The following is a 15,452-nucleotide window of genomic DNA, read 5'->3' on the forward strand; positions in this document are numbered from 1 at the left end:
AGTATCACACTCTGTCGGTGAGGATGCTCCTCGCGAACTAGATTCAGAGATTGCACTCGATCACCGAACTCGACTGTTGTCTAAGCAGTGATTCAGCCCAAGTTCTGCGTCTTCGAATCTTCTGTTGATGATGGGAATACAATGGGCTTGAAGGGTTTGCCGCAGTGCATACGCAGTGAAGAAATTTTTGTAATCGACGTTAATCGAAGGCGGGTGGTAAAGATAGTCGTGCTTAAACGGTGCTGGAATACAATGAGAGGTTGAGCTGGAGGTGAGATTCTGTGTGAAATCGCAGAGTTAATAGCCCACTACGTCGCCTTTGGTCAACATTCTTTTTGCGAGATGCGCCTGGTCCGTAGCATTGCATCCGTCTACACTATGCTCCGTAGTTACTAAACATTAACCAGAGCATGAGCATCCTGTGATGAAATCTGAAAACTGTTGGATTCCTTGGACGGCTCTGAATCTTACAGGAGCTAAATTACATACAAGGTGCGCACAACGTGGGGTCCACATTACATGCAATGATAGGATCATAACCTAACTGTGCAGAGTCCATAGCGCATCTCTGAAGAATTGGTCTAGTGTACAGGCGATACTTCAATGTTAGGTAGATAGAGAGATGCTCAAACCTAAAGCTAAGCGGAGCTGGTTTGATTTAGAGTCCTGATTACTCAGTAAACCTGGAGACAGGATGTTGTCCATTTAAAGAGGGCCCTTCTGTAGCTGTAGCGGCGAGAAGGGCGATGAAATTCTCTGGAAGACACAGTCTGTGGGATGCGGTGACGAATATGCTTATGAAAAGCATTAACAGCCCCTTCTACACCATCCTCATTTTCCATGGCTTTCGATAAATCCAGTGCTGCTTGCTTCACCTGACAATACACGCGTTTTAAGACTTCATGATTCGTGACAGCAACAAACGATTTGCAGTGGAGGTCATCTAGAATGTATTCTCATTAGAATCCTGACACCTTGGTTGTGTTTCACAAAATGAATACAAATCTACGCGCAAAAGCATGTGTATGTATGAGCTCGAGGGGAGCAGATTTCTGTAAATGTAACTGTATACGAATAACAAAAGATATGTGAGTATATTGTTTGTGGCAAATCTCCATATTCGAATTAACTTTAGCAAAGGGTTTCAGAAATGTACCACAGGGTCGAGCATTTTCTCAATAGCATTGACAAGCCTCTCTAGAGTGAGGTGGTTGACTGGAATAGGTGCTGGTCCCACTCCCTTTTCATGCACACGATCACCCCAAAAAGGCTGGTCCCCAAAAAAGGGGATGATTGTTGTCGGACACTGTCAACACAACAATGAAAACACGATCACATTGAGATGAGAAGGGCTTGATGGGGGACCACGATATATGAATAGACATCAAATGATCACGAGGCGGAGAGCGATCTTTAAGAATATCGTTTCTGCCTCCTAAACGAGCCAGCCCCAGTAATTCAGATTCTTTGATGACGTGCAGGATTGAGATCCAAATTCTGCTGCATCTAATATGTAATGTTTAAGTTTTCATAAGTTTTTCAATTACTAAGCAAGCCAAATGGTAACGTAGACCTAGATGAAACTGAAGCAGATGAGCTCTAACACAAGGTAGCAGATAAAAAAGTACCGCAGCCTTGAGACCTGCAGATGTGGTTCCTGCACCACCGTGATGAATCTGAACACAAAGTGAAGAGCTTCTCGTCATGTTACAGTCAATGGCTCTCCCAAAAAACAGAAAATAGAAATAAAGAAGATAAAGAAAATGTAAGAAAGAAACAAAGTAAGAACAATACCACAATAGAATTACTGAATACACATTGCTGAGAGTTTTCATAATCTGCAATTCTAAACGAATTTTGAGAATAGAATTTCTGCCATCAACGGATGAACGACCAAAAAAAACAAAAAAAAACAAAACAAAACAAAACAAAATGGCCTGATCACATACCACTCCAGCACATTGCGGAAACAGCCAATCGTGGGGACAGTCAGAAAGAAGAAAGATATTTTCTGGAGTTTCCGGCACTGCAATTATTGAGAAATTATCTGATGGGTCAGTACAATGAGATGCGACTAGGTGTCAATAACATGTTAATCTGCAAAAAACTATGGTATCAGAAGATATTAACATGAATCAGCATGCTAAAAACAATTGACTGAAAAAGTACCACACAATGATCTGTTAGAAAACCTAGTGTACATGCACATAGTTCAGGATAGACGGTATTAAGCGGAAGCACACTTATTACTTAACATGATACTTACAGTTTCCGATGCCACCCCAACCCTTGCCAATTATCCCTCTTTGTCCGGTCTTGTTGAGCGCCTCAACAATAATTTTGGTCATGCCTTCCGGGTCTTCAACAGGCTACAGAGAAACAAGTGACCGATACAATTCAGCTTTATGTTAGTCTCCTAACTCTATCCTGAACTGTTAAACTATATGGAATTGGTTGGTCTCGTTCAATGTCATGTGCTGTACACAACAAAGCAACACAAAATCCATACTTGTATATCGAAAAGACAGAAGAGAAGTCTCTGACCCTTCAATTAATTGTTACTGCCTCACTAACCACATGCTTAATTCAGCACTGTATTTTCAGTGGACAGCATTCCGTAGCATCCACAGACTACACTCCACAGGACTCAAGTTATAAACTGTTACAATTCAGCGAACTTTACGTGTCTATGCTTTCAGTCCTAATTGTAGCCTGTAGGTATTTGTTAAAAGAAGCTTACAAGACTCCCAAACCCGATGTAAATTGGAGGTGAACCAGCTTTCAACCAGTTCACCAGGTCTTCTGGAGGTTTGTAATCCGTGGCAAGGTTTAAGAAGCAAAAGCCAACCACGTCAACTGATGATCCCCAGTCTGCACAGCGAGAAAGAATAATTTGTAAGTTGGTTCGTTGTTCCAAGTCAATGTGCAATTTTCCATGAACAGATAGCAAACCATGAGGAAATCACAGCACAGCAATCTGCGTTTTAGGTTTTACTACTGTCTGACAAACATGTATAGGTATCAACATGCAAATGGATCACCAGCAGTGCTAAGAAGCTCGTGAGTCAGAAAATTTGGAAAAAATTGAACCTCTGGGCTTCGGAACCAGGTGGGGGCTCCAAATATACCCTGTTGGCATTTCAGCGATAGAACCATGAGAACCGCTGAAGTAAGTAATAGGTCGTAGCTTCAGCTTCTTCTTTCGATAACTATTAATTATCCCACGAATCCCCAACCAAATCATAGTGTCCACGATTTGATATGACATCTGACAAAAAATAATAGGAAAAAAACAGAAAAAATAAATCACTCCATAAACACAAAACCGAAGTTCGTGAAATCAACAAATCTAAACTGAGCAGGAAATATAGATCTGCATCGACAGAAGTATTTTTTGCAATCCATGGAACCACCTGACAAGCTTCGGATTTATCCGACAAAGTCATAGGCACCAACAGAAGATGATACTTACTCGATACCCAGCTGGTTGCTTTACTCGGGACAGAGGATGTGGAAACGCGGAAGTAGGCCTTTACAATCCAACAAAGAATCACAACCCAAAACGAATCCTTGGCAACAAATATTGAAACAACTTTGATGCTTCATCTATCTCATGGATGACTACAAAATAACATGGCAGGGCCAAAATCTTACGTCCAAGGCATCGTGAAAAAGATGTGCAACGGGATTTTGAGGAACTCAGCTACATGAACGTGTCCTGTGGAAAAGACCCGGTTCCTTTAATTAGACCATAGGTCAAACTTCTTGCCTTTCTTCACGAAAATCTTCAATAGTGCATTAGATATGAAACAAGAAAAAATAGTAATAGGAAAATATGTTACTAGTGAAACCGAGATAATCAAAAATTCAAATTACAAAATTTTCTACAATACATACATGAGCTAGAAAGGTGTGTTGTGTACAAGATATGAAAAACAATGATAAGATATTTGCAATTAAGTATAGGTGCCTGATACGGATCTGGATTCAATTTTTCTTCATTACCCAAAATGATCCATAATGGGTCCCTCAACATTTCTAGAGTGCTGGAAAAACAAAAAATAAGAATAACTGCATATATATTTTCTTGACGGAATATGGTGTTCAACAGTAATAATATTAAATCTGGTTTCGAAATTTGAGTGAGGGGATTCATACGTTTATGGCTTGCTCTTGTAGAGAGAACCATTACCCAAACAACTAAAATTTAGACTAATACAAGAAGTTCTGTGATGTGTGTACCATATGCTGGAGGGTTGGCAATGATAGCTTGTGCTTGAAAAGGGATGCCAGAAGCTAAGTCAGGTTGAGTGCAAGCTGGGAGTAAAGAATGCACAATTGACTTGATTTGCTGACGCTGCACTGGGATCTCCGCAGGGTTGGAGGGCAAAAAGCCCTTATTCTTCACCATATCTGTTAGCATATCAAATAAACCAAACTTGGTGAAATATAAATGAGATGAACAAAAACTTGGACTTGCAAAATGAGTGAAGATGACACCAATCTTTGAAACAAATCACTTTTAGAATGGTCTGCCGTACCGTACTCTCATCTATGCCTATTGAAAGTGCTCCACTCAACAGTGGTATACACAGTTCAATCTATGCTTTCACGAACGAAGCTTCTCGATCTATATTCCGTCTCCAAAAGAAAGTGTAATGGCAAGAATACAGCTTTCATGTTTTAGAGATACATATTTTATGAAAACTTACATCCAGCAAGAACCACGGGATCGCCTCCTAATGGATAAAACTCTAATCCTCCACTTTTCACAAAGCCTTCGAAGTTTTTATGTGACGCCAATCTTACTCGGTGTCCATGTTCCTGCACTAGCTTGAATATATCAGTATGTTTGAACACACCTCTTCAAGAGAACAAACAAATGTAGATTTAGAATTAACAGGGTATTGAAAATCTTATCTCCAAGCCCAAATTATCACACGCTTGACAGTAGTACATTTCACGTAAGGCAAAATAGAACCCAAAACGAAAAAGTTGTGCAAGTCATACATCCAAACACAAACAGGAAAAAGGGGTGGGCCATGTGTTAACCTGCAGTTTTCTCCCAATAGCGATGAATGGTTGTACATCACCCCGAGTGCCAACTATGAGCATAACAATTCTCAAGGGAGGGACTGACTTAAAGTTGTTTAAATATTCTTCTTGAGTCGTCTTCTCATCTTGCCCATCGTCATCATTTTCGTATTTAGCATCTCCTACTGGCGAGAAGCCATACCCAAACAAGTCCTTAGCTGCTTGTGAACTATCGCCCACATCAAACTCCACCACTCCGTCTTTTTTGATTGTGGCCAGTTTTCTTAACAGCTTTTTCTGCGATGGAAGCAATAATTTTATATGGCCTGGATGAAATACAATGAATAACATGCGAAAAGTAGAAGACATATGCCCATTAAGAACGAGGATGTAGAAGAGGAAGAGAAATACCTTTCTGCGGTCCGACAATTTGTTGAACTCTGGAGTAACACGGACGTTAACGTTGTCGGTGTTCATCCCCCTTCTTCTCTTTTCAGTGCTAGACCGTCTCAAAAACCTAGCAGAATGAACACTTTCAGATTTTGGTGCCGGCATAGATTTTGTCCTCCCAACTGCTTCATCTGCAACAAAATACTCGAGTTCAGGAGAAAACTAAGAAATTTGCGCAACATCAATGACGAGTAAGTTCTACCTCAGAGCTGCTGGCCCAGATCCATTGAAATACAGTTTATAAAATGTGGAGAGCCCTTACACTCCCCAAGATGAACACGTAAAAGAGATTGAAAGAAAACACCCGAAAAAATAAAAGTAAATAAAAGAAATCGAAGCACCTATAAAACTTCAAACGCATGTGACAAAGTTAAAGCATGAACGAAAGGTCTTCATACACTAAATGTTTTCCACAGCAACGAGGTATGAAGAGTAGTCATAGGAAATGAAATTTGATAGCATGAAAATCTTTCCAAACATCCTGCATAACGAATGTACATGATAAGACCTAAGAGAATTCTAGCAAGAAAACAGAGAAGAAAGAGGTGAGAGGAAGAGGGAGTAGCTTCGACTTTGGCAAGTAAAGCATGTAAAATCTACCAGATGCTACATCCTCAGCGTTTTCAAAAATGTTCTGCAAGAGATGGACGCTGCTGTCTTTGAGTACTTTCATTTCATGCTCAGAAGTACTCATATCTCCCACAGGTGATAAATCTCCAGAACCGTTCCCTGAAATCAGGGTACTGTCAGAAGATGGCATCGAGGCAGGCACCGAGAGATTGTCATGCAACGGCTGGCCGTCCTCCTGACCTAGCCCATTTTCGCCCTTCAAAAACAAAAGCAGTGATCGTGAGCATGTACAATGCGCACCCTCCCAGCAGTTGTAAAGAATATTCAGACAAACTAATATTACATCTGATTTTCAAATGCTGGACCAAAAAAAATATATCGGAGGTTGTAACCTCATGAAGAATATAACCATTCGTGAAGACTTCAGAGCAAGAAAACGCAAGATGAGGAAGAACTCATAAGCCAGAAACTTTGCCAAACTACACCAAAGCCGGTAATGCTATTCCTTCATACCGAACCTCGACTCTTCAGTTTCAAAATTAGAGGTGGGATCGAGGATCATAGAAACTCATTTCATAGAGGATGAGTGCCAGCACCTTCAAGTCAGCGGTGTGAGGATTTGATCCGACCAGAGATGTGTTTGCCTTTCCATCCACCCTGTCAAAATTTGACGAAGCAGTTCACAAAAGCTTTTCGACGCACTCATACAGATTCCTCAACACACTAATAGGAAGACTTTTATGCGTTTGAACCATATCCGTGATGAATCACACAACAATATGAGTGAAGGCGGGTAACATAATCAAGATAATAACTACATCAATGGCTGTCATGAGAAGCTGTGGCAGGGTCAAGCCGAACCAACCTACACACCACGACATTCGCACGCCCTTCTCCAAGAGAGCTGGTTCTGAATTCCGTTGCATTTTGCAGAACACTGGTGGACAGCGCGGAATCCGTTACCAAAGCCTTCATGGATTCAAGACTTTGGCTTTCAATCCCGCTGTCCTCCGACAGAAGAACAGACACAACATCCAGGCCGGAGCTTTCACCATCCTTATCCGTACACTGCTGAGAACTAGAAGCTAAATCAGCCAATAAACTCGGTGGAACTGCAGCTGGGAATGTTGTCAAAAGCGGGATGTCCGTTGTACAAGTCACGAAATCATTTTCACTGGTCGAGGCACTAGGAGTACCGGCAGGGAGATATTGAAGAGTGGATTGGTTTGATTCAAAATTATCTGGGATAGTTCTCAGCTGTGAGGCAGAAGAGAGGGAATTACTAGGTGAAGCTGCATCAGAACTGTGATGTAATCCTTGAGTAATCCTTGAAGTAGTTGTCATTTCAGACCTGCTGGGTTGTGGGGTCCTCAATGTGGAATCGTGTAACATATTTGAAGATGTATGGAGATGAAGAGCAATGGGCTGAGAATCACCGATGACGGACATGGCTACTAAGATTGTCAGGGTAGTCGGAGCAACATGAATGCGTCCAAAAAGTCTCTCCTTGCAGCTCAGATTCTTTTGCGCTGTATTGACGCGGGTCGTAGCAATGTAACCTGCATACCAACAAAGTGTTAATTTCCTAGCCAGAAATGTCTTTGAAACTTTCAGATGTACGTCGATAATCCAAAATACCAGAGCACTTCTGTGGCGGTTGGAGACCTGAGACATTACATCATAATTAGTGCACAACAATTGGTACCATTGTTGACAGAAAAACAAAGAATCTCTCTCTCTCTCTCTCTCTCTCTCTCTCTCACAGATCGTGCGAACGCTAAATCACTTTTTTCCCTCTCTCCTTGTCACCTCACTTCTCTAGAGATACCCAAAACTTCCGCTCATTCTAACTGAACTCAATGATCCACTTATCCCAACTAAACATCGCATTCCTCTACTACCGAAGGGAAAGGAGAAAGACATTCAACATCGAAGACATGCTACCTCAGCTAAACGACAATCGTCCTCGGTTAACAGAAATTTTTTTCCAAGGAAAGACTTGAGACACCTCCCCCTTGAGTCCTCTCTATCAAACGTCGCAAGCGAGAATCTAGCGATTAAATACATGGCGGAGCTGGAAATTCCCCAAAACAAGGGACATTCTTTTCGCGGAGGCCTCCGTAAATATTCTAACCAATAACCCCAGCGACGAGGATCGAGGCACAAGCCAAGAACCCAAACGGGGAGCAGGTTGGGGGGCTGAGGCAAACCTAGCTCCCTCGAACACGATGTTCTAGCTCTGTGAGCCCTCGTAGTGGCGTCACATTCTCCTTGAACATTCTGCCTCGACAATCTCTGTTGGGGAAAAATCAATTGAACGTCGGGAATTGACCTCTTTACTGGCCATCCCGGGCAAAATTTTGTCAGTCGACAGTATCACCAAGCAATATTCGACCGAGACTTCTCTCGTAAGATCGACCTCCAAAGCTTTTTCAGATCTCGAGTATTTTTCTCAGGAAACGTCACGGAGCAGCGCACAGAATTGAATTTGTTTTAGTTGGATTTGCAAACTGGACGAGAAAGTAGAGAAAACGGTGGAGTCCGAACGGTAAAAGGACCTGGTGCTTGTTGTGGGTTAACGTTGGAGGATGCTGTAGCTCCCGGAATTGAACGCTCCTGGGCTTGGACTGAGAGTTACTTCTTCAAGAGATTGCAGGATATTGCGTTGCTTGAGCCTCAGCATTGTTGGAACCTCTTCAGATTGTCGAACTCCAGCTTTCAGTTGCACAGACGTACAAGCGACAGCCCACTCATTCATTCTCTAGATTCTCAAGTTGACCACCTCGAGCCGAAAGAGACTAAAAACCGGCGCTCCATCAAAGAATGAGCTCAGCCCGAAAAGAGATCCTCGCTACACAGTGTAGCACTCCAAGGAAAGAAGTTGCCAAAGCCAATCTACAGATGCGACGAGGAAATTCACAACGACCGAAGAAATCCGGTCCCCATACAACAACTCGTAATGACCCAAGTCGCGTAGCAGAAGCGAGTTCCCTCGGATCACAACTCCTTGGCAGAGAAGCAAACAAAACCTAAACAATGCACAATCTGGGCGCTCCCCAAGGTCCCGATTTAACCATTGATCCACATACCCAGCTGAAATTTAGGTCTGGATGAAGCAGTGCCGAGACCCTGTGACTTGAAGCGACAGCTTCCTGCGGTGAGCTGTAATCACAGGACTGTGGAAACTTCTACGACACATCCCATCGAAGCCGACAGTCGCCACGGACCGTGCAGAGCGGCGGGCTAAATAATTGCGGGGAAGCTGCAGCTGTTGACCGGGTACCCTTGCCATGACGCGAACGCCCAGCTGATGCGCTGTTCCAAGGCCTGCTCCAGCAGCACGAGGATGACCTTGCCCCGAATTCTGCCGCCCAATTCTTCGAAACTGTGCTGAGATTCGCTCGCTGCTTCGTCCTCACATTCTCTCACTTGCCAGCGCTCGCGCGATTTCCTCCCCGCATCTGACTTGGGCTACATCAACCGGAAGCTCAGCATTACGATCAGAGGGGTGGGTTTGAGGAGCAGTGCGACGCAGCAACACACCGACAACTGCGAGAGAGACTACGAGAGCTCGGAGACTCATCCTGGGCATGCAAATAGTGCGTGATCGGCACAACCCAACTTCGAAAAGGGGAGCGGATCAAACGAGGCTTAGTGTGGCGCTGCTCTTCCCGGATTCAGCGCTCCTCCAGGTGTGGGAGGGAATGAGGGAGGGATCCATACCGGGCGGGATCCAGGGGTGGTGGTGGGGTTGCCCCTGCGGATGTGCCGGCCCCGGGATTCGCAGCGCGCTGAGTCCTCGGCCGTTGTTTCCTTAGGCTTGCGTGTTTGCTTGCTCCGAAGCTCCGCTCAATGCCCCCTCTTGCCAACACCCCCGTTCCACACAATAAATAAATAAACAAAAAAAGCATATATATATATATATATATATATATATATACAGAGAGAGAGAGAGAGAGAGAGAGAGAGAGAGAGAAAAAAAAAAGTGGGATTTTTTTTTGTTACACCAATAGAAATTTTTATATATATATATATATATATATGATAAATCCTAATTAATCATGTGTGTAAAAATAATGAATTTAAATTATATAATTGTATGTATGTATATGGTTATATAAGAGAAGTTTGAAATTTTATATAAGATTTTACTTATATCTTCTGAAGCTGCGATTATGTGTTTGTTATTTGAGTTGAATTACGGAAAATTTGTATTGATAATAATAGTTTTATTTTATGATTGCTTAGATAAATAAATTTAATTCACTTTCAGTTTGTGCATAAAAATAGACTTGTATACAATGAGTTAAGAATAAATAATAGAGGCTAAAAATACATCAACTAATTGTATTTGATAATTATATTATTATCTAAAAAAAACCAACATCATAGATTCTTTTTATTTAAATATTTTTTAAATAAATGAAATAGCATTGCACTTTTAAACTATTATGGCTACAAGGGTTCGATGTTTTGTTCCTTTTATTTAAATTACAAAGTCATTAGTCAATCACAAATTTCTATATTTAAATTATAAAGCCATTAGTCAATCACAAATTTCTATAGAGAATTGTACTATTTTTCAATTTTAAAAGTATATTAATATTAAATAAATATAAAAATAGATAAATGATAAAGCAACCCAATTTTTTTCTAAATTGATCCACATCTGTAAACCATCATTGTACCCTTTCAACCCCATCTCCATTCCCAACTACTCCTCTATTTCCAATTGTCGCCCCTATTTCCAACATTCCTAATCCCCTGCCCCTGTCTATAGCAATGGTTGGAAATAGGGAATGGCTGAGAATACAGATAGGGGCTACAAGGGTGTAATAATGGTTAAGATAGAGTAGTTCATTTTAATAAAAAATTGATTGCTTTATCATTCTCCTAAAAGTATATTATTATAATAATGGTATATCATGTAATAAATGAATTAAAATGTCATAGTAATTTTATAATGATATTTTACTAATATTGTAATACATCACATATATTTAATAATTTATGATGATGATTTCTTTAATATATAGTGTTAATTTAAGTATACATATATATATATATATATATATATATATAGTAGCAGCGTAAAATAATACTTATATATATTTATAATATAAAAATACTTTGTTTAAGTTAAATAACTATATAATAGAAGATTAAATGGCGTATAAGATTTAATTGTCTTCAAAAGTCTAATAACTTCTAAGATTCATTAGGATTAGATCAATGACTATTTTGTATGAATTATGACTACACTTGCAAAATCTTTAAGTTTTAGTCCTATATTCTTTTTATCTTAAATTTTTCCAGCTCCATAGATGCTTCATACAATTGTAGTTCTATATTGGTTCTAAGCATCCCAACATTGTTTCATAAAGTATTCATGCAATAAACACAAAGGATATAAAGTACACATGTTTACGTAGACAACATTGGTTGTGATTTCTTTTTCTTTTTCTTTTTAAAATGAAATGTTGCCAAAGCCCTTTAAAACTTTCATGGAGAAAGTTATCACAAATCAAGACAAATATGTGTTTTTCATAATTTCTGAAATTTCAAAATAAAATAGGATTATTAATAAATCATTAAAACCCAAAAACACTGATATTTTTAAAGAAAACTTCTATCTTAAAAATTATGAAATGACAATCTTAAAAATAATTATATGTTTGAAATTGTAGTTTATATGTTTGATTATAGTTACTAAAATTATATTAAAATTGTAGTTTCTAACCTAAATATATACAAATCAAAATTATCCTACAACTACATAACCATTACAACTTCAATAAGTTAATTATTCCAAAATAAAACTCTATATATAGACGATGAAAAGGAAGCAACTTTAATTATATATATTATTTTAATATAATATTAGTAACTATAATCAAACATATAATTTTTTTTTTAATAAATTATGTACAAATAAACAGAATTATTTATGTAACCATTATAAGTCATTCATATTAACCTTTACATTTTTTTTACATTCTATACATAAGAAAATAAAGTAAATAAAATTAATCGTAGAAATAAGCTACTTAAATTGATAGCGGCCCATGTGTTCCAAAATACATTATTATTTTGCTTCCTTAGATTCTTAATAATTGACTTTCATTGAAATAAAATGAAAAAAAATTGAAATTGAGGTCAGTTTTTGCAAACTATTTGTTGGGGCAATGTTGAAACTGTCAGCCTAGAACTAGGAGCTCCAAATTATTTTAAAAATTCATTTACTCCAACATGCAAAACTGAGCTTAGTTTGGCCCAATACTGTTTTGAGTTTTGAGTTTGGGATCGAGGTATATGTATGCACAATGAATATATACATAGAATCATATCCGTATCCGTATCCTGCGAAGGAAGACAAGACCACTAACTACTTCGGTCGACGATATCGTCATGCAGTGGATCCCCAACGAACGATAACGGGACGACGGAATAAATTTCGTCAAAAATTGACGTTTCGTCGGTTTTGGCGACGGAGCGTCCGTCTTATCCATTCTCCCTTCGGCAGCTCCCTCGACTGAGCCCACAGTGTGTGCGCGCGCACTCGATCATCGATCATCGCAATCTGAAAAGCCGAATCGTTCTTGCGAAATATCTTCGGCCTCGTCCGTTATCTTGTACCCAGCTGCTCAATGCAACGCAGATGAGTTTGACCTTATTTCGCAACAGACGCGAGCTGGAAGCAGTCCAGCACTGCGGGACGGATTCTGCGTTTGTGGGGTCTCATTTCACCTCGCATCTCGGGGCTACAGACTATGTAATCGACGTCTGTTTCTCGTATTTGATTTTGATTGGATTGGTAATGAACGTTACAATCTCCACTTAGCGGCAAACAACTTCTGTTGGGTGGAAAGCGCTTTTGTGGATTCGAGCTACGGTATGGAGGGCTTGTGGGCGAGGCCCGTAGCGGCTGCGCAATCCAGTGGCCAAGTTACACATGATTGTGTCCACCTCCCTTTAGTTCCCGCTGTACAGCGTGATACGGTGCAGCTGCAGCGGGGGGGCTTGAGCTCAGGGAAAGTGTTTAAGAAGCTCCAAATGCGGCATTGGTCTCCGAGAGCCTCCATTAGGGTACATTATTCGATCCGTTCTTGCGGATTTGGGTTTATCATGTATACTTGTGCTTGACGTAGAATGTTTCGATAACGTGACTGAAGTGTCGGATACCTTGTTTCCGGTGAGCATCATTCGGGGAATTTGTGTTCATAAGTGTATAATTGGGTATGGTTTGGAATCAGTTTCTAGGTCTAGAAACGTCTGGGTGATTTCTGCAGTCGGTGAATATGTGGAAGGAACAGGACGTGAGATTAATTTTCTGAGCTAGAGCAACAAAACAAAAAATAATAAAATAATAAAATGCTTTCCCCTTAGTTTCCGTGCTGTGTCGCAATCTGTAGGATGTTGAAAGAATGCTTCGATCTGGTGACATACCAACCATACCTCCCCAGAACGCGAAGTCACTGCTAACAGACGACAAATCCCCATATAAGTTGTTGGACGTGCGACCACAATGGGAGCGAGAGAAGGCTTACGTGGTGGAATCCATCCATGTACCTCTCTTTGTCGAAGATGAGGCCACAGATGCCGTGACGCTGCTGAAAAAGCAGATTCAGTTCGGATTCGGGGGCGCATGGCTTGGGCAGAAGTTCACAAAGCAGAACATGGATTTCGTAGAGCAAGTTCGGCAGGCGATCCCAAACAAGAATGATAAAATTATGGTAGCATGTGGCGAAGGAATGAGGTTAGTTCCCAAATTCATCTCCCCTAAAACCTTTCATGGATCTGCTTCTTGAGCCTCGAGCTATCTTTCAATCCCAACCAATCCAAAACCCTATTTGATTGTCGTAACTTCGCCCACCCCAACAATTGTCTCGAAGCATGACCCAATCTTTTTCACTTCGTTTTCGTTGGATCAGGTCCATGATGGCAATTAAGGAGCTCCGAAAGGCTGGGTACACTGAACTGGCTTGGGTAGGGGGTGGTTTCAACAATGTGCGGGACGGAGACTTTGTGACAGTTGAGAATGGTACAAAGTTGCAATGGGCTACAGTAGGGGGTGCGTCTGAGCTTTTCCTCAAATTTGCCGTGTTCTTGTCCGCGGTGACGACTTCAATAACAGGCTCACTCGCCGTCAAAGATGAACCAAAATGACCTATTGTTATTATTATTATTATTCCATTTTTCAATTTTGTGCACTGGCCTGCAGCCATGCTTCAATGCCTCAGACCATTCTCATGCTTTCCGATTCCATGCTAACTAGCCATTCCTGTTTCTAACGGAGATTTTTTTCTTAGAGCAAACAGCAATTCTCATGAGCAATGTATTCTCAAATACCGTTGGTTTCCATTGACATGGTTTCATAGAAGCTTGACTTGACTTAAGAATGATTCTCTAAACAAATAAAATAAAATAAAATCACGAGGAAAGCTAGTTAGTGCAGAAGTGCTACTGCTCTAGATTTGATTAGCAAGACATTTGTGTTTAGTGTTCAAACCGTGAGGATGTTCAATTTCGATTCGTTGATGTGAAGAATAATTTGCACTTAGAAAGCATTCTTGCTTTGTGCCCTGGTGTATTATTTCTTATCAGCACATCGTCCGTTAACGACTTTTCTTTCTACAGTTTCACCCTGCAATATTCATTGCACAGTACCTTGGCTAACTTGTGGTAGCAGTGTTGCATTGATACCCACACCCAAGGCGAGAATGCAACAGTTCTCTGAACCTTTTTCTATTAGACTGTTTGATTGTGTTAACAGGATAATTCAGTGAAATTGTATTGTTGATTTGTATGCAATTGCAATTACAAACCACATTGACTTGAGTGTGAATGTTATCATTCATCTTTTCCCTTTTAATCATCTTCAAATATAATGTAGTAATGCATTTCTTTATCTCACAAATTGCTTTATGTTTAAAATATCCATTTTTATTTTTGAAAAAATTGTAATGAATTTCATAAACCTCATACCTTTTCCACTATGAAGTATATCAAAAGAAAGAGAAAGGGTCAATGAAAAGTTCCCCAAAAAAACATGCTTAAGGGGCACGTAGAAATTTCTTGAAAGAAACAGAAGACCAATGATAAAGTGCCAACATAGAATGTACTAGAGCATATATCATGCTAAAGGAAAAGGTGGTAGTAAGAACAAAATCTACAGGAAATATTAATTGGAGGCTGGGATTGTGGCCTCAAGTGACATGGAAATTGCCTAAAGTTGCCTCGTATCTTAGCTTGGCTTTGGAGTTAGTGACCAATAGAATCAACTCTTTAGTAAAACCAAGTTTTTTTTTGCTATAGGTGACGCTTATTCAATTGTTATTTTCATAATAATCCACATTGTTTTTTTTCTGATGATTTTCTTGATGACAACTTTTGGTATA

The 15,452-nt window shown here is 40.1% G+C and overlaps 2 protein-coding genes across 3 annotated transcripts; one reads left to right on the top strand and one right to left on the bottom strand.

Annotated features, from left to right (window-relative positions):
- Positions 1 to 277: 277 nt before the first annotated feature.
- On the bottom strand, positions 278 to 9,643 carry LOC112287597 (sterol 3-beta-glucosyltransferase UGT80A2). 2 transcript variants are annotated; one of them, XM_024530746.3, is made up of 17 exons: positions 8,613 to 9,643; positions 6,920 to 7,613; positions 6,651 to 6,711; positions 6,085 to 6,310; positions 5,446 to 5,615; positions 5,053 to 5,331; positions 4,713 to 4,824; positions 4,243 to 4,413; positions 3,655 to 3,718; positions 3,473 to 3,530; positions 3,091 to 3,268; positions 2,741 to 2,871; positions 2,267 to 2,369; positions 1,950 to 2,026; positions 1,629 to 1,676; positions 1,157 to 1,306; positions 278 to 875 (listed from the first exon to the last, which is right to left on the bottom strand). In XM_024530746.3, the coding sequence occupies exons 2-17, from the start codon at positions 7,501 to 7,503 to the stop codon at positions 675 to 677; spliced, it is 2,613 nt and encodes an 870-aa protein (XP_024386514.1). In that variant the 5' UTR covers positions 7,504 to 7,613; positions 8,613 to 9,643; the 3' UTR covers positions 278 to 674. The 2 variants fall into 2 exon arrangements, with proteins under 2 accessions (XP_024386514.1, XP_024386516.1); XM_024530748.3 differs by having other exon boundaries at positions 8,265 to 8,992.
- Positions 9,644 to 10,853: 1,210 nt separating this feature from the next.
- Positions 10,854 to 14,293, top strand: LOC112287797 (uncharacterized). The gene is made up of 4 exons (XM_024531213.1): positions 10,854 to 10,884; positions 12,578 to 13,140; positions 13,467 to 13,810; positions 13,986 to 14,293. Exons 1-4 carry the CDS (start codon positions 10,854 to 10,856, stop codon positions 14,218 to 14,220), a joined length of 1,173 nt encoding a protein of 390 aa, XP_024386981.1. The 3' UTR covers positions 14,221 to 14,293.
- The last annotated feature ends 1,159 nt before the right edge of the window (positions 14,294 to 15,452 follow it).

The sequence above is a fragment of the Physcomitrium patens genome, chromosome 10, assembly GCF_059467195.1.
Source record: "Physcomitrium patens ecotype Gransden chromosome 10, ASM5946719v1, whole genome shotgun sequence".
Taxonomy (NCBI): domain Eukaryota; kingdom Viridiplantae; phylum Streptophyta; class Bryopsida; order Funariales; family Funariaceae; genus Physcomitrium; species Physcomitrium patens.

What these genes read in the sequence shown, in the direction of transcription:
- LOC112287597 (XM_024530746.3), bottom strand. Translation starts at nt 7,503, where the DNA reads ATGTCCGTCATCGGTGATTCTCAGCCCATTGCTCTTCATCTCCATACA. An exon ending in GCGAATGTCGTGGTGTGTAG is followed by an intron (nt 6,712 to 6,919) that starts GTTGGTTCGGCT and finishes AAATTTTGACAG; the next exon opens with GGTGGATGGAAAGGCAAACA. An exon ending in CCTGGTTCCGAAGCCCAGAG is followed by an intron (nt 2,872 to 3,090) that starts GTTCAATTTTTT and finishes CTCGCTGTGCAG; the next exon opens with ACTGGGGATCATCAGTTGAC.
- LOC112287797 (XM_024531213.1), top strand. Translation starts at nt 10,854, where the DNA reads ATGGCTGAGAATACAGATAGGGGCTACAAGG. An exon ending in CTCCGAGAGCCTCCATTAGG is followed by an intron (nt 13,141 to 13,466) that starts GTACATTATTCG and finishes CGCAATCTGTAG; the next exon opens with GATGTTGAAAGAATGCTTCG. An exon ending in GCATGTGGCGAAGGAATGAG is followed by an intron (nt 13,811 to 13,985) that starts GTTAGTTCCCAA and finishes TCGTTGGATCAG; the next exon opens with GTCCATGATGGCAATTAAGG.